The following is a 23,913-nucleotide window of genomic DNA, read 5'->3' as shown; positions in this document are numbered from 1 at the left end:
TACCCCTTCGCAGCCGCTTCCTATCCTTCCCCTTCTGCCCCCTAAAAGTTTGACGACCGCAAAGGAAACCAAAAAAAAGTTCTCTTGCCCCAGTCCTGGCGGGCGATCAGCATCTCTTTTGTTCGCTGCGAACCCACAGTCCTCCTGACGTCACCCGGAGCCCAGGCCAATCGGCGAGCGGTCGGCGGCGGCGGCAAGAGGAGGGTGGGGGGAGTCCGACCGGTCCCTCCTCCCAGGCGCCCGAGGCCTCGCGGGGGGCGGGAGGGGACCGTCCCATATAAACCCCAGCTCTCGGGTCTCCGCTGCCCGCGCCGGCTGCGCTTTGCAGGGGGGGAGGAGAGGGAGCCCTAGGCGCGAGCGGGGGAGAGGGGACCTGCAGCCACAACTTCTTTCTTCCTCTCCTTCCCCTCTGTCCCTCTACCCTTCCCCTTCCCCATCATCCAGCCCTTACCTTCTTGGCGGCGTCGGCCCGTAGCGGGCACTGGAAGGGACTCCTCTGGCAGGTTGCGAAAAAGAAGTCAAACTTGGTGGAAAGTTGTCTCCTGGTTAGAGCGTCTATATCCCCGCACCTTCTCAAGATGCTCGGGGGTCCGGGACCCGGGCTGCTGCTGCTGGCCGTTCTGTCCCTGGGGACAACGGTGCCCTCCACTGGAGCGTCGAAGAGCAAGAGGCAGGCTCAGCAGATCGTTCAGCCCCAATCCCCGTTGGTTGACAGCCAACGCAAGCGTGAGTACTGACCGCGAACTGAGACAGGCTGTCGCAGGGGTGGGACCGTAAAGCCAACCAAAGTTGTGGCTAAAGTTTTGTGCGCGCGCGAGTGTGGAGTGAGTTCACGCTGACTGTGGACACAAAAGACTCTGGGTTTCAGCAGGCTGGTTCTGGGGGCCTAAGATTGCTACTGCCTTGGAGGACAGGGGCTCTGTGGTGTCCGGCAGGGCTCTTATCAGCTCTGCACGTCCCGGCCGTCCTCCAATGAATTCGTCGAAACTTGCCTTTAAAAAGGAAAATGATGTGTGCCTTTAAACTTTCCATTTGGGATTAGCGTGGTCTTTAGGCTTATTTTCTTTGTTACTAAAACAATTGATGGAATATTTTCAAAATGGGGGTGAGGAGAGGGTAGCTAAAAAACTGTTGTTCCTACTTTGAATGAGATGTAATTGGTTCAGATTGCTTTGGGGGCCCTCAGGATGCTTCTCCAAAAAGAGAGATGGGAATTCCTCTTCCAGTTTTTCAAAGACACACCCTCCCTTTTCTTTGGCTAAAGGAAACTGCCTGACTTATTACTCCCAAAGAGCACTGAAATTCCTTGCACTTTTTAAAATGTAATTCCCAGTTATCTGCTTTTCAAAATGTTTCCTTTGATGCAGACCCCTGGCCAGATGGAAATGACATCATTGTATAATGTTTAACTCGGTCAAAGAAAAAAAAAAAAGGAATACCTATATGTCTACGTGTACAAATTGCAGTTAACTCTTTAGATAGCTAACTCCTTTTAATTTTCCACATGCGCTGATGATTAACTTTTTTTTCATATGTTGCTTAGGCTCCTCAATTTAGTTGTACAAGAAATTTCCGTAATTTGGAAAAAGGAAGAATGTAATAACTTTTTCCTTCGATTCTTTACAGCTGGTTGTTACGACAATGGAAAACACTATCAGATAAACCAACAATGGGAGCGCACTTACCTGGGCAGTGCCTTGGTTTGTACCTGTTATGGAGGGAGCCGGGGCTTCAACTGTGAGAGCAAGCCTGAGCGTAAGTGGTGGGGACCCTGCCCAGTTCTTAGTGTCTTCTATTAATGGAGAAGTGGTGCCTGTTCCTTAAACTTAGTGTTAGTAGTAAAATTACATACACCATTTTCCCAATAGACTTGTCTGTCATTGCCTCTTTAAAAATGTTTAATAACTGCTTTTCACATGTTCCTTTTACCTTTAAAACAAAAGAACAAATATATCCCAAAATAGTCCCTAGAGCCTTCTTTTTGTTTTACTTTCCCAAAGCCTTTGATGAAAAAAAAAAAAAATGAAAGACGTTGTGTGTTCTTTCTCCCTCCAAAAAAAAAAAATGCTTATAAAATTTTGGTTTATTAGAAAGTAATTTCGAATCTTAAACCGTAAGGTTATGAGGCAGCACAACCTTTGGGCATTATACTGTAGAGCGATTTGTCGGCTGCAGTGCAACATTAAACCACTCACGCTTCAAAGTTCTCATTCCTCTGTGACCCGTGATATGTTTCTTGTAAATCATGGCAACTCATACAGAGAAGCACCGGTGAGGCTAAAACGGAAATAGTAGGATTAACAAGTGACAATGCCTGAGGGGAAGGGGGGGAGGGCTCTTCAAATTGTTTGCTTTTTCTGTGGACCTTGATTTGGCTTCCTGAGCCAGAAAGGGGACTCTAAAGCCCTGCCTTCACAATCTGAGTCCTAAGGTCGCACTTTATAAAGTTTTTTCCTAAGGTCTGAGAATCCTTTCCAATTGAAATTCATTTCCAGAAAATTAGGGAACTTGTCAAAGGTCAAACTGAGGCTTTATTAGAGCCCAGGGTAAAACCAGGATCTCCCCCACTCCATCTTTTAAAACTTTCCGTTTGTTCCTTGCTACTCATAGAATGGAAAAGTGAGTTTTCCTTTGGATCGGAGTAGTGGAATAGAAAAGCTTTTACATATGTGAGGCTCACGTGGACTTTCCTTCTCCCTTCAGCTGAAGAGACCTGCTTTGACAAGTACACTGGGAACACTTACCGGGTGGGCGACACTTATGAGCGCCCTAAAGACTCCATGATCTGGGACTGTACCTGCATTGGAGCTGGGCGAGGCAGAATAAGTTGCACCATTGCAAGTAAGAATGTCATTCTGTCACATGCTGCTAAATTATCATAATATGAATTTCCTCATCACCATCACTGTCACTTTCTGTTATCCATGACTGGATAATCCTCATTTGGGGATTTACCCTAGGTGACCAGGCACCCTTAGGTGGTCACCCAGCCGGTTCTTGTGCTTCTGGAAGATGGCTCTGAGTGCAGGTGGAGTCAGTGTTTAGTCTGTGTGGATTTATGAGTGTGTGTGTGTGTGTGTGTGTGTGTGTGTGTGTACACAGTGGAACCACGTGGATCTCTTGGATTCTATTCCAGTACAACATGCTTAGAGGAATTGCCCATTTTATGTTATCTGGGCATCTTCAGGCCGGGCTGTTTACGTGGTGATCTGCAGGCATTAGGAAGATGGTCACTAAGGACATGAGCCACTCTGTGGGCTGCTCTTCTTGATCGCAACACAGAGACCTCTTGGATCTCACGGAAACAGTCTGATTTCTTTCTGACCAGTATTTTATACCCAGGAAGCAGGTCTTTCTATTCCCAGGCATAATATGGAATGATTAGCCCAAAAGTGTTTCCAAGGGACTTTGGGATCTGGATTCACTCTCAGCAATTCTAGTTTAGCTATGGCAGTCTTTCCAGTATGACTCATTGGGTTACCAACAGATTCTATTAACATAGCATTTAGTTTTTTCAATCCATTATTTAAGTATAAGTCACCTTAATGCTCTATCTTAAAAACTAATTGGTCTGTTGCAAATAAGCCTAATTTTTCCCATATTTAATGTTAGGGTTTATCCAAATGCATTGACACATCTTAAGAGTCGGTGGTCCATAGTGGACAGCTTGGCCTTTGCATGTGCCATTGCATTTAACAGCCTAGAAAAGTAGTCAGATTTCCACACCTGATATATATACATCTATTTGCTTTCCATCAAAATGACATTTCTATCCTAGGATAAAATATAGACTCTCCACATCCTGAAAGCGGCATGTGAGGCCTGATATGGCTTTTCCATTGAATTAGTCTCCAGGCTCAACCTGCTGTGTATGTGGAGACCATGCCTGCCAGCCTTTCTTTTCTGCTTTAGAACCCAATTTCCTGTGATCTCTCTGGGGATACCGGGATTTACGACTCCTTTCTTTGCCATTCAATTTTCTCTGTGGTTTCCCATTGTGCTTAAACAAGACATTTAATTGAGTGACCCAAAGTGTTAACTTTTCCAGAGTGTCTAATGGGAAAGCTCTTCTTTGTGCCCTTACTTTGGCTAACCTAAGTGCCTATCCAGGTGGGAACATGAGACTTTTTCTGTTTTAAAACTATTTTGCATCCTACTCTCTCTGACATTTGCTTTTTATCTTGAACAGACCGCTGCCATGAAGGGGGTCAGTCCTACAAGATTGGTGACACTTGGAGGAGACCACATGAGACTGGTGGTTACATGTTAGAGTGTGTGTGTCTTGGTAATGGGAAAGGAGAATGGACCTGCAAGCCCATAGGTGTGTGACTCTCCCAGATGCATGCGGGGTGGGGATGCACAGTCAGAACGTTGGGGTGAACCCTAATTGACATGGACAAGAGATCTGAATTCCAATTAAAAATGGGAGATCCTGGAGTTCCCGTCGTGGCGCAGTGGTTAACGAATCTGACTAGGAACCATGAGGTTGCGGGTTCGGTCCCTGCCCTTGCTCAGTGGGTTAACAATCCGGCGTTGCCGTGAGCTGTGGTGTAGGTTGCAGACGCGGCTCGGATCCCGCGTTGCTGTGGCTCTGGCGTAGGCTGGTGGCTACAGCTCCGATTCAACCCCTAGCCTGGGAACCTCCATATGCCGCGGGAACGGCCCAAGAAATAGCAACAACAACAACAAAAAGACAAAAAAAAAAAAAAAAAAAATGGGAGTTCCTGTCATGGCTCAGTGGTAACAAACCCAACTAGTATCCATGAGGACGCAGGTTTGATCCCTGACTTTGCTCAGTGGGTTAAGGATGTGGCATTGCCATGAGGGGTGATGCACGTCGCAGACGTGGCTCACATCCCAAGTTGCTATGGCTGTGGTGTAGACTGGCAGCTACAGCTCCAACTAGACCCCTAGCCTGGGAACTTCCATATGCTGAAGGAACAACTCTAAAAAGACCAAAAAAAAAAAAAAGTTTAAAAAAGATAACCAACTGAGAATTTTATTTCAAATAAGGAAATGTTATATAATCTGTAGTCTTCTTAAAAGAATTAGATCCAAAAGGACCAACCATGTGTAGAAGTCTTACTTTTGTTTCCAAAACACAAAATAGAGTTGAAAGATTTAGGAAGAAATCATTTCTTTTCTCCAGGTTCTGATCTTAGATTTATTTCTCTCTGGTCAAGATGTAAGTTATTTATAAGGAAAAAAAATGACACTTTGGACATATTTCTTTATTAGAAAGCAGTGAACTAAAACATAATATGATGTGTGCTCTGTCACTCATTGGTCATTTGTGGTCAAAATAAAAATTACTGAGTTTCTTCTGGTGTCAATCTTCAGCTGAACCCTGTAGATACAGATCTAAAAGTTTTTAGCTATAAATTTTATTCGGATTGTTCTCTAATTCAGAGGCTTTTATTTTTCTTTTTGTTGTCTGTTTTTACAGAAACCCAAATTTTAAAGACCTTTCTTGTCATTTTATTTAGGCATTCATAATTGATCATTCATAGTTAAGAGTGGAATTTTGTCTACTACAGGCTGGATACATAGATCCTTTTCACTCAAAATAGTGGTGTGGAGAATAGTACTAGCTGCAGATACATAGTCTATGTTCTTAGTAGGAGAACAGAATTTCTGCCTGCTAACTTGGCTGGAGCCTTCTTTTGCTTTGGTTACTTACTATGTGCTTAGTTACAGGGCGTGCCTTTCTTTTTGAACAGAGTACCACTTAGAAAAATGTGGTTAGATTTTTGCTTACACAATATACTTTAAATTACAGGGAGACTGCACAATTCAAAATAACCCCCTTTTCTTCTGTTTTCCCTTCCAATTTCCCTACAGCTGAGAAATGTTTTGATCACGCGGCTGGAGGGACTTCCTACGTTGTCGGGGAGACCTGGGAAAAGCCTTATCAGGGCTGGATGATGGTGGATTGTACTTGTCTGGGAGAAGGCAGTGGACGTATCACCTGCACCTCTAGAAGTATGTTTTCAATCTTTATGTTAAAGATGAGGCTAGGTCTTATTTTCTGGATTCCTAGAGAGAATTGTCATGAGATATCAGTTCAAATACATCCATTCCACCAACCTGGTAGAATCTAGGTGTCAAGAAAAATTCCATAACCAACTTATTTTGCTTCTTCAAAGGAGACTAAATTAAAAAGAAAAAAAATTTGTTCAATAAGTTCTTAGGTTATCAGCTACTGAGAAGGAACCTTAATATGCATTTAAATGCCAAATGCATTGTGGACCTGAAGATTAATTGCAAATGTTTCACCTAAATTATCACTGAGATATTTCTAAGTAGCAAAGAAGTCATTAAAATAATATGCAAATTCATCTTTGGGCATGTGGGTACTCTTGACATAGAATAGAGCAAAGCTCTAAAGTTTTTGGTTTCCTTCTATATGTGAAATATAAATAAGTCATATTCACTAGTAAAACTGAAGAAAATAAAAAGTACTTACCCCATAAGTTAAAATTGCATATCTAAGGAGTTCCTATTGTGGCACAATGGAAATGAATCCAATTAGTATCCATGAGGATGTGGGTTTGATTCCTCAGTGGGTTGGGGATCCCAAGTGCCATGAGCTGAGGTGTAGGTTACAGATGCAGCTTGGATCTAGCATTGCTGTGGCTGTGTTTTAGGCCGGCAGCTGCGGCTCCTAATTAACCCCTAGCCTGGGAACGTTCGTAGGCAACAGGTATGTTCCTAAAAAGATTAAAAAAAAAAAAAAGTATCTCTTCTAGGGTTAAGGACAACATCTCTTTAGGCTTATTAGTGCTATAAAGAAGCTACCCTCTGGCATCTGCTGCTCCTTCTAACATTGCCCTGGAGCCTTACGTGTTGCCTTAGGGGTTCAAGCCTACAGTTTTGAAATTTCAGACTAATAGTGCCTGTAGAATTTGTTGAAGTAAAACAGCCATTAACTATCCATGTTATAAATAAATTTTAAATCAAATCTAAATATTTTAAACATATTTTGTTTATTTAGCTTAAAGTATTTAACCTCATCTTAACATGTTCATCATCCAAATTTGAATTCTTTGCAAACAACAAAAAAAGTCTCTCCTGGAAAGGGATAACAATTCTGACCAAATCTTTCCCAGAACACTGCCAGCTCATTAGATCTTTTGCATTTAAAATTTTCTTATAATCATCAGACTCCCAAGACCTTGGTGGCAGTATTTGGCTTAAGACAAATTAGATGTTTGACTCAAATTCTTATCTATTATTTAAAGCTCTTCTATTAGCAAGTTGGAAAAAGTTTCTCAAAGAGAAGTCATTTATTCCATGAAATTTATGTCCCTACTTTGTACAAGATGGCATAGGGATGCAAAAATGAATCGGACCTTAGCCCAGCCTTCAAAGAACACTTAGTAAGTAGGTCAGGGTGATGAGAAAGGCTTATACATATTCATCTTCTAAAAAGCACAGTATTAAGGGCTTCAAGACAAACACTGAAATAATGCTATTGTGGTTCAGGGAAGGACAATACTGGTGATTTGAGGAAAAGCTATAACCGGCAATGATCTCTTTAATCAGACTTCTGCTGTGGTGGTAGATCAATGTGAGTGTGTATTTGTGTGAACTTCTATCAACCGATTTTTTTTTTTCTCTAACCCAGTGCAGTGATATTCTAACTCACAGATAAATCCAATCCTCTCCACTCACATTGTAGCATATGGGTAAAGCTGCTTTATGATTGAAACAATCTATTTGCCAGATAATTGAACACATAGACAAATGGTAATTTAGTTACAAATTATCACTTTGCATTAGGAATTCCACTTTTCCATCAGAGGGAAGAGACTGAGCAATTCCAAAGAGCCCATTTTGTTAGTGATTCTAAATGGGATGGGGGGTGGGGTTAAGAAGGAGAGAATATTTTAGTCCAAGAAATTGGTGGTCCTCTGAATTTTTTTACACAACAAATGAAGAAAGAGATGCTGCCATCCTTTAATAGCTTCTTTGGGGCAGTTTGGGGAGACCCTTTGAGACCTGCTTGCCTCCCTATTTTTTCTAGTTTTCTAAAGTAAGTCCCCTCTGCAAAGGCAGGTCGTACATAGTAATGACTAAAAGAAAGCCTGGAGAGCCTGAGAAAGAGAGGATAGACTAGAAAGCTAGAGAATGAATTTGGCCCAAGGCACGATATGAAAACCATGAAAAAACAATTTAATGAATGAAATGTAGTCAAAAAGTATTTTGGCAAATAGAGAAGTGGAATAGGACTAAATCATCAGCTCCCTTCACACGTTCAAATGCAATCTCATCTTTCAGAAGGGTAGCACCTGTGGTACCGCAGCTGAATATAAGCAAATCACCCCAGACCAGCTGACCAAGCTCGAAACAACTATATTCTTATTTTAGGTTTGCATGGTGCACTTGCCAAACTTGATAAACACATTTAAATGCTTCCTTTCTAACACAGACAGATGCAACGATCAGGACACCAGAACATCCTATAGAATTGGGGATACCTGGAGCAAGAAGGACAATCGGGGGAACCTGCTCCAGTGCATCTGCACAGGCAACGGCCGTGGGGAGTGGAAGTGTGAGAGGCACACATCTCTGCAGACCACATCTGCTGGTGAGGCACACAGTGGGACAGGGCTGGGGGTGCTTTCAGAAAGTATTTCTGCAAATGCATCTCTTCCTTGGCAAGCCATTTAACACATGATTTGCAGTGTTCTGGCTAGTAAGTTGAGTTCATTTGCAGACTCTTTGTTGCTAAAACCTTGTTTAACGTTAAATTTAACGTTTAAATAAGTGAAATGGAAATGGATCTTAGGGGAAAAGAATAGTTTTAACCCCAAGAGATTAAACTGATGTTTAAGAAAATGCTAAAATCATAAAACCTACACCATGTATACATAAAAATATAGATAATAATGGAGTTCCCGTCATGGCTCAGCGGTTAAGGAACCCGACTAGCATCCATGAGGACTTGGGTTTGATCTCTGACCTTGCTCAGTGGGTTAAGGATCCAGCATTGCTGTCAGCTGTGGTGTGGGTGGCAGACATGGCTCGGATCTGGCGTGCTGTGGCTGTGGCATAGGCCAGCAGCTGCAGCTTCAATTGGACCCCTAGCCAGGGAACCTCCATATGCCATGAATGTGGCCCTAAAAGACAAAATAAATAAATAAATAAAAATATAGGTAATGTATAGATAGAGATATATACACACACATACATACACATGTATATGTATTCTGAATATTTAAAGTGCATTTTAATGGAAATGAGAGACTTTTGATGAGTTTACATGACTACTTACTTGATTCTTCTACTAGGAAAAAGGGAAAAAGTATATCTGTTCTTTTTCAGAATGGAATATATCTCCTTGTCCTGACATTCTGCTCTTTTTGTAGTGGAAGCAATCCTTTATGAGAGGTTTTCATGCCCCAGGAAATTTCGTTGCATTCCAAAAAATAATGCACAATTATTTTCTTCATGTATTGGCATTCACAATTTGAGAAATTCAAAGGGGGCCTAGAGACAGGAAAGAAAGACACAATATTTAAGTGTTTAAAAAAAAACAAAAAAGTTGAATTATTTCTAGTATAAGAACAAGATCATTACCATGTAGCTTTTTTTTTTTTTTTTTTTGAAGAATCTAAAGAAATAGGACAGTCAAGAGTGTGTACTTCTGGGAGTTCCCTGGTGGTGGTTAAGGATCTGGCACTGTCACTGCTGTGGCTCGGGTTCCACCCCTGACCAGGGGACTTCTGCATCTGGCAGGCACACAAAAAAATAAATAAATAAAAAGTGTGTACTTCTTTTATTATTCTTGTTATGTTTTGATCAAGTTTTCATACATAATGTGCTAGCATTGTTGCCTCGTCTTTTATCAATCGATTATTTAGCTAAAAATATTCATTGCTTGTTTGGATTTTTCTCCTTTTGATGAGTTTTCATCTTGCTGTGAGCACTGATGAAGGTGAACAAGATTCATTTGATCATATCTTTGCATTATTTGATTATTTTCAGTAAAATTGCTGCTAACCAAAAAAAGAATCAATTACAAATCTTAGTCTACTGAAATAGTTTAAGTTAAAAGGGTAATTGGGGTTAAGTGAGGTAAGCATTCAATCGTCATTATCTGCTTTTATTAATATGACTAATATTATACTGAAATGGCTCCATTGTTTTAAAAAGTTTGAGAAACTCTGGGTTAAACCAAACAGAACCATCTTCTACAGGATGTTAATATTATCTTGCATCGTGACTCTCCCAGGTGGGTTGTATGAATACAGATGCAGTGTTCCCCCAGTACGAATGAGCTTGGGGCTGTGATCTGAAGTATTAGGATTAAAGTGTTAGCAGCACTTAGGGAGATGCTGAATCCAGCCTACTGGCCATTCTAGCTTCTGTTCTTATTCTGGTCTTTCTTGGGCCCAGCCTTTGGGAGAACAGATTTCTCTAAGTTTCAAGAAAAGACTAACATATCCCTTTGTCTGACTCTGAAAGGAAAGCTGTCTTTAGAGGATTGATTGGTTTCAGAAAAAAAGAAAACAACAGAATTCCAAATAATCCTGGAGAGAAACAAAATGTGGAAGGAGGGGCTGTGTCTACAGAATCCAACATAGATACCAGGGCACCTCTGAGGAGCCCAGAGTTACATGGATGGTGGGCACTCTGCTGCAGAGTGGCGGGGACCTCTCAGAACAGTATCTGGAAAAGGGTTGCCCAGATAAATTGGACTAACAGGAGCTGCTAAGAGAGGAAGGGTGAGACAGACCACTCCAGGCCAGGGGGAAAGCATGAGGACAGCACAGGGTGCAGGGACTGGTGCCCAGTGAGATGCCAGGCATAGAACAAAGAAGGAAGTGAGCTGAAAGGAAGTTAGGAGTGGAGGCTTGTGGAGGCATGGACTGTGAGCTTGCTGGAGTGAGGCCTTGTTGTATGTATCTGCTCTCTGGAGCAGCAGAATAATGTTGGCGATTTGGAAATTTCATCTCAGTTTCTCCAGATAAACAGGAAGATAGAGATCTTTGGGTAACCTTATTCCTTCCTGAGCTGAATGCAAAAGCTAATCCAGAAAAGGGAGGGGCATTTTTTTTGCAACTACAGCTCAGTAACAATAAGGACTGCAGAGCCATCTGTATGGCACCTGGAAGATCCCAGCTCCAGAAAGCAGTTTTCTCTTAACCAGCTCTGTGACTTTCCTTTCTTGTGCCCTCAGGATCTGGCTCCTTCACAGATGTCCGAACAGCCATTTACCAGCCCCAGCCTCACCCCCAGCCTGCTCCATATGGTCACTGTGTCACAGACAGCGGTGTGGTTTATTCCGTGGGGATGCAGTGGCTGAAGACACAAGGAAATAAGCAAATGCTTTGCACTTGCCTGGGCAATGGAGTCAGCTGCCAAGAGACAGGTCTGTGTTATCTTTTCAAAAAAGGATACGGATAACTTTTTTGTTATTTAGTTTTTGAAAGGCAATACATTTATTTACCAAAAAAAAAGTAAAACAATAAAACAAACAAGGAAAGCTTGTAACCTTGCCACCCTGTGATAACAACCAGGGTTGGCATTTGATATATTTTCTTCCAATCTTTTTTATCTATGTATTTGCTTTTCTGTAGTGAGTATTAAACTGCTTTGGATTATCTTTTTTTTTTTTCTTTGTCTAAAATGTTTTTACAAGGGTTGCTTTCTAAATAGCTAAGCATCCATATTTTATATTCTAAATCTCAATGTTCTGGAGCTTTCGGATGTAAACTTCTTACAACAACCTAATGAATCTCTCCTGGGCTGTAAAAGTGGTGGTAACTATAGCAATGATTGGCACCCTTGACTTTTCCCCTAGAATGGCCTCATGCATTAATTCTTAGGGCACCAACAGAGTCATAAATATGTCCTTTCAGTGTCCCTTTTGCAGCCTCTTTAATTAACCTGTATTTATATAGCTTTGCAAATGGAGAAACTGAGGCCTGGTAGCAGAGGTGGTAGCAAGGGATGTCAGCAGAAGAACTCAGGTGTTCTATTCACAGAAGAAGTGGCTTCCTGAGTAAGGCATTTTGACAACTTGATGATCTAGTTAACACCCACAGCTGGTCATAGAGTTTTCTTTTTCTTTGAGCGCACAAGCTCAGTCTCAGTTAAGCTGTAAATAAATAAGCTCCTGGTGGGAGATACATGCAGCTCGGTTTACTGAGACCTTTTCGGTTCCTCTTCTAGCTGTCACCCAGACTTACGGTGGCAACTCCAACGGGGAGCCATGCGTCCTCCCGTTCACCTACAATGGCAGGACCTTCTACTCCTGCACCACAGAAGGGCGACAGGACGGACATCTCTGGTGCAGCACGACTTCCAATTATGAACAAGACCAGAAATATTCTTTCTGTACAGACCATACTGGTGAGTGTCCCAAGGGGGAGGGGGAATGCAACCCTGAGAAAAACTCGTTTCTCATGCCCTATTTGCCAGCAATCTAGCCATTCATTTTGAGGCTGCACTTGAGAAGTATCACTTTTGTGCAGTCTGGACCCAAGAGACCCAGAACTCACTCAGCAGCTAAAGATCCTTCCAAGTTTCCCATAATCTCGGGAAATGACACCAAAGGAAAAGCCCTCCAGAGCATTTATTTTTGACACACGGGGATTATTATGTGATTCAAGAGACTTGTATGGTAAAATCAGTAGGCAATCCCACAGGGCTGAAAAATACACAGGATGGAAGCCTTGAGTGCTTTTGCTTCTCTTTTGGTTAAAACTATGTTTTATTCAAAGCGACCATTTAATCTTTTCTTTTGGCTGGGAAAACGAGAGTGGAAATTGAATTTGGATCTGTCTTAAAGGTGAAGGTGAACACGCTCAGGCAGCTTAGAACTGTATCATCACACATGGTTTATTCCAAGATAGAGGCTCTGTGAGTTCGTTGAAAAGGGCTGGTTCTCTCAGAAGCTTTCTATAGCAGTTCCCCTCTGTACATTGGAAAGCTCAGTTGTCATTGGTTTCCTCTTATTTGTATTGTTCTGGACAGTTCTGGTTCAGACTCGAGGTGGAAATTCCAATGGTGCTTTGTGCCACTTTCCCTTCCTGTACAACAACCGAAACTACACCGACTGTACTTCCGAGGGCAGAAGGGACAACATGAAATGGTGTGGAACCACACAGAACTATGACGCTGACCAGAAGTTTGGATTCTGCCCCATGGCTGGTAAGATGAAGCCCTTGAGAACAAGCATTTATGGAGTAAGACAGAAGGATAATGTCCAGTGTACTCCTGTTTTACCTATTAAGACAATTCTGAGACAGCAGAAAACATTGTGAGATATAGATATAGATACAGAAATATCTACATATAAAATCAAGTATATAAGAATTATATAATTATATACATGATTTTAAAATCCCATTAATGAGTTCCCATTGTGGCTCACTGAGTTAGGAACCTGATGTTGTCTCTGTGAGAATCTGGATTTGATCCCTGCCCTTGCTCAGGGGGTTACAGATCTGGCATTGCCACAGCTGCCGTGTAAGTAGATGTGGCTCAGACCCAGTATTACTGTGGCTGTGGCATAGGTCTATAGCTGCAGCTCCAATTTGACCCTTGGCCTGGCAACTTCATATGCCACAAGTATCACTGTAAAAGGAAAAAAAAAAATCTCATTGATATAATTTAATGCCCCAAAATATGTAACTACAATAAAAATACTTTTTAAGAGTCTGGAAATATTTATTTTTTCACAGGTTTGTCTTTTGTAAAAAGCACACACTGAGACACTTAAAATATTTACGTGACTGTTCTAAGTCACAGACCTATAATTACATACAATTTCAATTTTTAAGCTCTTATCATTTATTAAATACCAAAACGACTCAAACTCTGTTTCCTTTTTTCCAAAGGGAGGGCTCCAGTTTGTGTGAATGGGCAAAAGGGAACCAATACCAATACCTTTTTTTTTTTTTTTTTTCAAATTTTAGGAGCCCCATAGATTGCATTTCATTTTCCAGGTGTAGAACCAAGATTCTGCACTGTCAAGTGTGACTATGAGGCAGTGAAATAGAAGAAAACTGCTTCTCTTCTGATTAAAAAAAATTTTAAAAACAACTTTTTACATTTACTTTTATTCCTCTCGTTTCATCAAAAGATAATGTTGCATTTAGAAGGAAAACACACATTCGCTTACAATTCTACACCCATACCCATAGTTTTCCTTTCATCTAGAATAAACTGGGACTAGAGAAAGTTATGGGTTGTAGTGCAATTATCTACCAGTGTGCTTCTAGGACATTGTAAACCCTTTGAATAAGTAGGCATTATTGTGGTTTACATCCCGTAACCGTCCTGTAATTACTCCCTACAACATACCTCATCTTTGGACTATGTTTTCTCTCTCCAGTACTCAAAACTCTACACCCATAGCCCAGTACTGAGATTCTGCTGAGGCACACAAAACTCTTTCCAAGTGAGGGTTGTCAGGATCACCACGCTGAATCGATAATATTGCTTACATTTAAGTCCTTGTGGTCATTTATCAAAGAATGCATTTCTCATCTGTTTCCAAACAGCCCATGAGGAAATCTGTACAACCAACGAAGGAGTCATGTATCGCATCGGAGATCAGTGGGACAAACAGCATGATATGGGTCACATGATGAGATGCACATGTGTTGGGAACGGTCGCGGGGAATGGACATGTGTTGCTTACTCACAGCTCCGAGGTAGGCTTGCTTATAAATGAAAGTAGTTGAGAATACAGAGAGGCAGACTTGTATGTGAAAACTTAGGCTTTACAAAAAGCAGAAGAAGAAATATGCAGTGCCACTGTATTAATCGACTGCTGGATACGTTTTGCATGGTAGGCAGCAGGTTAAGAAAATTGCACAGAGCAATTCTAAGATTCTGAAACATTCCCAGGGTATAAGTACTTAGGCTGAGCCAAAAAGATGACTTCAAAGGCTAGAACACAATCACTTGATCCTTTTAGCTTGTAGTTATGCCGTTGGAGTCTTGTCTAGAAAAGCCTGGGTAATTTCTGTAAAGAAAAGAGACTTTGCTATCCTAAAATCAGATTGTTGCAGATCCAAATTTAAGGAGATAAACACATAGAGACCACTCTCCTGCATTCACTTTAGTTTTTCCCCTTTGGACCCAGGTGTATAACATAAGGAAATTGATCTATTAAAAGTATTTTAGCTTTTCTATTTCTTTGATTTGAAAAATAAGATTTAGAGGAGTTCCTGCTGTGGCACAGTGATTAAGAATCCAACTGCAGTGGATTGGGTTACTGTCGAGGCATGAGTTCAATCCCTGGCCCAGTACAGTGGGTTAAGGGATCCAGCGTTTCTGCAGCTGTGGTGTAGGTTCCATATGCCATGGGTGCAGCTATTGGGAAAAAAAAAAAAAAAAAAGTAGGATTGAGGTAGAGCTCTGAGTTGATAAATAGTCCTTGTAGCCTGTGTGTTGACATTGGCCTGAACTTTTTCTCCTTCTATAGAACCTAATAGGTGACACAATCCAGGACTAATAATAATTAAATATGATGTTGCAGAGCTGAAAAAGACATTAGAAAGGCATGCAGACCAACTCCTTATTTTACAGATGAAAGAGCTGAGACTCAAAGAGGGAAAGTGATTTTTCTCAGAATCTCAGGGAGTTGGCAACAGAGTTGGCCTATTTTGGTTGTTATTGTTATTGTTACTTTCCAAATACTTTTATGATATTTTATTTCCTAAATCCAAATATCTCCTTGCCCCCTGCCATTCCAGAGATGAGACCATCACATTATGCGCTAGGTGTCCTGTAAACCCATAACTGTCTCCCTCCTATTTATCGTAACAAGCAGCAACCTAAAGGTCATTATCTACCAGACAAGAACTTTTCCAAAAGTAAGACAGGTACTTGGTGAAAATTTGACTTTCCACAGGAAGGTAATTTTTGCCACATTCTTTAGTTGTTTATACGTTGGCCTCCAGTCTTTACAAGTTTATAAGAGAGGGATGGGGGGTTTTTTTGTAAAAATTATCGTATTGCGTAAGCTTTGAAAAAAAATTTATGCCAGTAGAAAAGTTATGTTAGTGAGAGGTGTTGATAATTAAGTGAAAGACTTTGAAAAACATAGCTTCTTTTATTTCATCAGTGAAACAAAAAATTCTCTCCCCCCCCATGTCCTATACAGATCAGTGCATTGTTGACGATATCACATACAATGTGAATGACACGTTCCACAAACGTCACGAGGAGGGACACATGCTGAACTGCACCTGCTTTGGTCAGGGTCGGGGCCGATGGAAGTGCGATCCCGTTGGTAAGCAGGCTGGTATCTCCAAGCTGGATTTGGATACTGAGAATAGCTGGCCAGTTTCAGATAAGGAGAGCTCTTTGATATTTCTTGATTGCAGCCAGCTCCAGACTTTGATCATGGCTTGCAGAGAGCTTGGCAAAGCCTTTTCTCTAATCATGAACCAATATATAATCTCAATAGTGGTAGTCATCTATTTTTGCTGAATTTGAGAACAAATGGTTTATTTTAATTGAATGGAATTCACGTTTTTGTTTTGAATCATGAAGATAGTTCTTGTTTGAGAGAGAACTTTCCTTTGCTGACTGTGCAATAACCTTGGCAAATGATTATGCCAGTAAATGCCTCCCTCCAAATACTTTATTTTTCTTGGCTGCCCTTTATAATAGATCTAAGCAATCGATGAAGTTTGAGCCTTAAAAGAGCTGTGTTACCTACTTTAGGTAATCCATTAATATTCCTTTACTCAGAGAGACATGTTCTCACTAAGAAAACAGGCTGATCATGAGTTCCCGTCGTGGCACAGTGGAAATGAATCCGACTAGGAACCATGAGGTTGTGGGTTCAATCCCTGGCCTCGCTCAGTGGGTTAAGGATCCGGCATTGCCCTGAGCTGTGGTGTAGGTCGAAGACGACGTAGCTCGGATCTGACGTTGCTGGGGCTGTGGTGTAGGCCTGTGGCTACAGCTCCAATTAGACCCCTAGCCTGGGAACCTCCATAAGCCACGGGTGCGGCCCTAAAAAGACAAAAAAAAAAAAAAAGAAAAAGAAAACCAGCTGATCAGATGAGTGTGACCTGAAATTACCAAAGCTGAGAGAGAAGCCTGGGGGGTTTTCTTTCTTTCTTAGAAGCTACTCAGCAAGTATTCATTATTTGAAACCTAGCTCATTCATTTATATGTAAAATTAAGTCCTCCACATTTTAAAGATGTGTATAAAGTGATATTTTATCCTTGCTATTCAAATGGTAAATCAGTTGCATTAAAAAGGGTAAAATAGAATACCTAATTTAATTTCCTATAATTAATAATGTCAATATATACTGCAATCTAAACTTAACATTTTCCTTTAGAAATGTTTTCCTTTGAGAAAGTCAAATATTCCTCCCAAGGGGTACTTTAAAACATTTCATTGGGAAGAATAGACACTGTTTAGTAAGGTAAAAAGATATGAACAAAATATTTTTTAACTACACATTTTTTTAATATTTTAATTTTTATTATAGTTGATTTACAGTTAACTGCATATATTTGTAAGAACAGTTGCAAGTTTTTATTAAAAATAAGAATATGTGCTCCAGCACACTAGAATTAAATGTGTAGCTTTAAGTCTTCAAGGCTGCTTATCTTTTACTTGTATATATTTTAGACCAATGCCAGGATTCGGAAACCCGCACCTTTTATCAAATTGGAGACTCATGGGAGAAGTATGTGCATGGGGTCAGGTACCAGTGCTACTGCTATGGCCGAGGCATTGGAGAGTGGCACTGCCAACCCTTACAGACCTATCCAGGTAAGTAGTAGCTCTATTATTGCAAATCGAAAAGTGTTGACTGAGTTATAAAAACAGCGCAGGGAGTTCATGTTGTGGTACAGCAGAAACAAATGACTAGTATCCATGAGGATGCAGGTTCGATCCCTGGCCTCGCTCAGTGGGTTGGGGATCTGGCAGAGCCAGGAGCTGCAGATCCCGAGTTGCTCTGACTGTAGTGTAGGCCGGCAGCTGTAGCTTCGATTCAACCCTTAGCCTGGGACCTTCCATATGCCATGTGGCGGCCATAAAAAAACAATAATAATCATCATAATAAAAACAGGGCAGCATCAGTGTTTATTAATGCTCTGTGTGTGCATTGGTATCTCCTCCCTTTCCTATCCTTTTCTCATATCACTGAGAAATTACATGAAATACAGCATAAGGTAGGTGTTCGCTCAACATTTCATGCAGGCCCTCTTTGTGCTAAAATGGCCATATGTTTGATCAATAGGAGTCGGGAACAAAGTACCCTGGGTCAAGAGTTGAGTAACTTGGTCAATTCTCTGCCCACACAGTTCAAATACTCGAGAATGTTTATTGCCGGGTTTTTTTTAGGTCACGGAACATAATGTCTAGCTGGAGGTACTATTCATTTTAGAAAAAAAGTTTTTGCATTTAAGTTTGGCTGGTTAGTTACAATAAGATGGGTAGAATTATGAAACTCTAACTTTTAGGCATTAGTTATCTGAGCAATTACTGAGGTCAAAGCCTCCTGGACCTCTGAATCTGCTATGACGGAAATCAAGATTAAGTCCCTCCTTCCCTAAGTGATAAGAGATTCACTATCAAAGGGAACAAGATATGGACCAACAGGGCCCACAGCAGTGTTTATCAAGACATGAGTTCCAGTTCTGTACATGCTGCTACAGAGATTCAGGTCAAGCTTCACTAATTATTTCCTTCTCTGAAAATGGGAGATGGTAGTTGATTACCTTTAAAGTTCCTTCCAGCAGTAACAAACTAACAATCTGGCATCCTAAATACCAACTACCCAGATACCCTTTCTGAACTTTGAAGAGACCCTCCTTTCCCCAGCCCTCAGACACTGCCTGGGCCACAGAAGATGACTCTGCTTTAACAGGTTCATGGTACAGGTTGACCTGGCGCTTAAATTGTATTTCATGGTGGATTTGAGTATAAAAATCACTTAAAATAATTTTTCATTTAATAATTTTAAAAAATCTGATTGCAGAAAGTATATAGTTGAGGTTTTTTTTCTTTGAGGATGCTTCCAAAGGATAGATACCTCTAAAGAAATCCCCTCTAGCGTCTATGTTAATGGCTGTTATTGATGTAGTGTTGGTTTTAAGAGATCTCAATGAATTAGAGAGAACTTCTTTTTCTCTCTCTTTTAAGGTAAGCCTGTTCATGTAGCTGCTTGCTGGCAGCCTTTCGGTAGACATGCCAGAGATGAAATGAAATGCAGATGGGGGGGGAGTCCTTCTGTGTTGGAGTTATCTAAGTTGACCTTGTTCCTACTCCTTTAAAAGGGTAACAGTAAAGCCCTTTGAGCAGAGAGGAACTTTAGGGGAGAGGAAATTGGCCTCCATAGGCAGTCTGATACTTATCTGTAGGTTTGGTTTGCTCAATGGCTGCTGCCTAGCTTGTGAGTCTTTAAGAGTAAAAGAGTGACAAAGAACAGAATACCAATAGGTCATCTCTGAGCCTTGCCCTGTTTGTTCCTCCACCAGAGGACCTGATGGAATTGTTCAAACTAACTGAAGATAAGAGGCATTTGGTTTGTCAATAAACAACTAGGAAAGCATAGATCTCAGCAAACTAAATAAAAAAAAAAAAGGACTGAGTCACAAACTCATAAATGTTTAACTTCTCCAGGGTCACCATTACTGGAAATTAGTTATTTGGGCTTTATTTCCAATAGGTCTTAAAAATATAGACATTGTATTATATCTTTACTTAACTGTTATTGTTAGTCTCATCATTTTGAATAAGAGGAATAAAGTTTTCACAATGGTGAATCATTGCTCTCAGGTTATTTTAAAAAGTCTTACCAACTAACCAATATGAAAATGATTATTAAGATTTTGAATCTAGGTGCTCCTGTCGTGGCTCAGTGGAAATGAATCTGACTAGAATCCATGAGGACACAGGTTTGATCCCTGGCCTCGATCACTGGGTTAAGGATCCAGCATTGCCATGAGCTGTAGTGTAGGTCACAGATGTGACTCAGATCCCACGTTGCTGTGGCTATGGCACAGGCCAACAGCTGTAGCTCCAATTCAACCCCTATCCTGGGAATTTCCGTATGCTGCAGGTGCAGCCCTAAAAAGACCAAAAAAAAAAAAAAAAAGATTTTGAATCTAAATAATGTAAGTGATATCATTTCAGATTTCTTGTCTTTAAATCACATGTAGCAAAAGCAAAGTGGGATGATAGTTGAGATTTAATTGACCTTACAAATAATGGTCACAGTTTCTTTACTTTCTGGACAAAAATATGCTACATGCGCAACATCCCCACGGCTGTTTAGTGCACTTCTCTTAAAGATGAGCTAGGGCTCAAGACTACAATTGAAAACATAGGATTTCAAGCCAGCACTTGAAGTTTTAGACAGAAGAAAAGCTTCTGTAGTTTCTATTACTGAGTAAATACCGCTAAGTCACCTGTTTCTTTTCCTCTCCTCTCCTTTACTATCCTCGTCCTGTGGCCTCAATAGCAGGATTAAGCTTAACAGAAGGCAGTAAAGGTCATTTGTGCTCTCGTTCTAAAACTTATCTTAATAGACATTTAACTGTCATAATTTTTTAAAAGACTTTAGAGCAGTTGTAGCCTCACAGCAAAACTGAAAGAAGATGTAGAGATTTCAAATGTACCCCCAACCCCCACACACGCGCAGTCGCCCCTAACAGCAACATCCCTACTGGAGTGGGGCATCTGTTACAGTCGATGGACCTGTATTCACACTTTCTCCCTCAAAGTCCATGGTTTACATTAGGGATGACCCTTGATGTTGTACATTCTGTGGCATCATAAACTTTTCCCCCTAAAAATCATGGTCGCCAAAGTAAATAAAACACGTCAGGTATTTCTTTACATCAGGAATCGATGATAGGATCTCCTTAAAGGATCAATATTAAAACAACATTATGCCAATTATTGTGGATAATTTAAGGATGTGATATTCCATATACTGATGTATATGGATGTACTTTAAATAATCGCATCTCTAAAATTTTGCCTCTAAAATAAATAAATAAATAAAAGGAATTCTTGTCATGGCACAGCAGAAGTGAATCTGACTAGGAACGATGAGGCTGCAGGTTCAGTCCCTAGTCTTGCTCAGTGGGTTGAGGATCTGGCGTTGCCATGGGCTGTGGTGTAGGTCGCAGACACGACTCAGATCCCGTGATGCTGTGGAACATATGCTGCCGGGTGTGACCCTAAAAAGCAAAAAAGAAAAAAAAGTAAAAAATAAAAAATAAAATTTTGCCTCAATGGTTGTTTTTAAAAAACTTATTTATACTTGTAAAAATCTTCATAAACAGAAGGGGTGATCCAAAGAGGGACCTGGAATTGACTTCTGCCAATTGATAAAAACAAACATCCTTCCATGTTCTATGAAATATATACCACTTTAGAATTTGCAAATGAGAATTTTATATGTGAATTTTGGGTTTCTTATAGCCTACAAATATGTGCATTAAATGAAATTGAAATTCAAAGAATATTTGTTAGTCTCCAGCCAAGTTTGAATTATTCTCAGTATAGAAATGAGTAGTATATTATTCCAGAACTTTTGTGTCTAACGGATATGCAAGTCGTGTATTTGTTCTGCTAGAGAAAACTTTGTGCCACAGAGAATTTAACATAAGATAATAATTAAGTTTGAAATCAATATTTTTTTCCTAAGACCTTACAGGAAATTTAAATCTGTTAATAATCTGGTGAAGTGCCTTATGAAACATGCAAAATTTTGCTCTGTTTGATAGAGTGACAATTAGAAATCCATGGAAAGGACCATGACAAAGAACTTTATTTGTATTCCTAATAAGTTGAACTTTAATTAACATCATCAAAAAGTCAGTGTTTAGGAAAAAGATAGTGTTTGGTTCTGCATGTATAAATTTTCCATCCCTTTCATTATAATCCTAAATGGAGTCTACACTATTAAGAAATTGATTCCACCTCTCTTATTTTGCTTTTTTTCTTAAACAAAAAACCAAAACCATACTTTAAATTTTTTAAGTTACAGTTACACACATTCAGAAGTGGAAATATTGAATTTAGTATATACTTCAAAATGTCACTTCACCGATAAGCGCTTTTGAAAAAATCGTTTGACCTCTTAATAATTTGACTAGTCTTTGGAATGACTTCAGAGTAAACGTCTTAAATAAAAATAAAACTAAACCTTTTTTCCAAACTGATAGGAGGCTTAGACTGATAAGACAAGAAATGAAACTGGAGTCTTCAACTCTTACCTTTGTCTGTTTGTCTAAGGTTCTACACCACTTAGAAATGTGTTTGTTTTACATGTTGCCATATGGCCTTTGGAATGTTTTTTCCTTCTTGATGGTAGATTTGTTCTTAATGAAATCTCCACAAACTAGAATTTCCTTCAGAGAAGTTTAATATCATAAGTAAATGAAGTTTGTATTCTGTGTCACCTTACTTTTGTTAGACTAATTCCAGAATGCTTACTTGGAAAATGGAGAAGAAAGCAAACTAAGTGGCATGTTTTTAAAAGTGTATTTTGTTTGCTTATAGACAGGTTCTATTTGCATTTCTCATGTGAAGGACAATAATTTATCATGGAAAAAAGATTTGATGCATTGATTTCTTATGCCACTATGTGAAAGATCATCCCTAGATAATTTTTATTGGGTTCCCATTTACTGATAAGCAAAACTATCTTGAATGATGGCAATCCATATGCACCAAATTTTAAATTCCAGTGAGAGGCTACTCAAGGTCACCACATCTCACATTTTCCTTTTCAGGCACAACTGGTCCTGTCCAAGTGATCATCACTGAGACCCCCAGTCAGCCCAACTCGCACCCCATCCAATGGAATGCACCAGAACCATCTCACATTTCCAAGTACATTCTCAGATGGAAACCTGTGAGTATCCTATCTAGAAACCTTGGATACTGCACCTCCGGAAAGGAATAGATTCTGAAAAAATTTTTTCATCTTTCGAGCCAATAGATCTGATGAACTATTCACATGGCATTGTATTTGTTTAGTAACTAAACAGGAGTTCCCTTCATGGCACAGCAGAAACGAATCCAACTAGAGGTTGGGGGTTCAATCCCTGGCCTTGCTCAGTGGGTTGAGGATCTGGTGTTGCCGTGAGCTGTGGTGTAGGTCACAGACTCGGCTCGGATCTGGAGTTGCTGTGGCTCTGGCATAGGCCAGCAGCAACAGCTCTGATTAGACCCCTCACATGGGAACCTCCATTTGCTGCTGATTCGGCCCTAAAAAAAAAAAAAAAAGATCAAAAGACCAAAAAAAAAAAAAAACCACTAAACACACTAAACAAAATGTGGTCAATCTAAATGACATTTAGATTTAGGTTTTTTTGGTATTTAGAAGAATTTAACTCTTCATGTTAGGAGAACCTTCTTTTTGAGGAGTTAGAAATGATTTTGCTTAAAATTACTCTTCCTTAGGCTGGGAAGAGAATCTAACGTTTTTGTATGTTTTGCAACTCTCTCAAAGGGAAAAAAAATATTGGCATGATTTCCATGATTTGAAAAACAAATTAGCTAAGTTAATATTTCTTTTTTGGTTCACTTTCTAAGTGATAGTTTCTTAAAACCTTACTTCTGCTCCTTTGAAGTCATTTGGGTAGAAGGAAGAGCGATGATGATGAGAGGGAGGTATAGCTGAAGGATAGCTGGTGTATTTAATGAATGACCTTACGATTTCCTGATAATCATCTAGCAATGTCTCTAAAATGCATGACTCATAGTTTGACAAACGCTATTTTAAACACAGGGGAAAACACTCGTTTTTAATCACAGCTATTGGTTTCTAGGAATTTAAAGCAAAACAAACACTTGACCAACTCATACAGTTGTATTAAATTCTTTTGGAGAAATTCGAGCTGTTGAAATCACTCTTTTTCTTCTTTTACCCTCTTTTGTAATGTCTGCAGAGTATGGAG

General features: G+C 40.1%; 1 protein-coding gene across 12 annotated transcripts in view; it reads left to right on the top strand.

Moving 5' to 3' along the window:
- The first annotated feature begins 304 nt into the window (after positions 1–304).
- The window catches only part of FN1 (fibronectin 1), a 72,781-nt gene continuing 49,172 nt past the window's right edge, over positions 305–23,913 (top strand). For all 12 annotated transcript variants that reach the window (XM_084999039.1, XM_084999035.1, XM_084999034.1 and 9 more), the window contains exons 1-13: positions 305–726; positions 1,627–1,755; positions 2,704–2,841; positions 4,190–4,321; positions 5,842–5,982; positions 8,432–8,590; positions 11,186–11,377; positions 12,181–12,360; positions 12,985–13,161; positions 14,517–14,669; positions 16,127–16,255; positions 17,618–17,761; positions 22,744–22,865. In XM_084999039.1, the coding sequence (XP_084855165.1) occupies positions 579–726; positions 1,627–1,755; positions 2,704–2,841; positions 4,190–4,321; positions 5,842–5,982; positions 8,432–8,590; positions 11,186–11,377; positions 12,181–12,360; positions 12,985–13,161; positions 14,517–14,669; positions 16,127–16,255; positions 17,618–17,761; positions 22,744–22,865 (1,944 nt within the window). In that variant the 5' untranslated portion in view covers positions 305–578. The remainder of the gene's footprint in view (positions 727–1,626; positions 1,756–2,703; positions 2,842–4,189; positions 4,322–5,841; positions 5,983–8,431; positions 8,591–11,185; positions 11,378–12,180; positions 12,361–12,984; positions 13,162–14,516; positions 14,670–16,126; positions 16,256–17,617; positions 17,762–22,743; positions 22,866–23,913) is intronic.

The sequence above is a fragment of the Sus scrofa genome, chromosome 15 (genome assembly GCF_054392235.1).
Source record: "Sus scrofa isolate SSC_HxYL_T2T_F1_AM1 chromosome 15, Sscrofa_HxYL_maternal_Yorkshire_Landrace_v2.0, whole genome shotgun sequence".
NCBI lineage: Eukaryota > Metazoa > Chordata > Mammalia > Artiodactyla > Suidae > Sus > Sus scrofa.
This window is presented reverse-complemented; position numbering and strand designations above follow the sequence as displayed.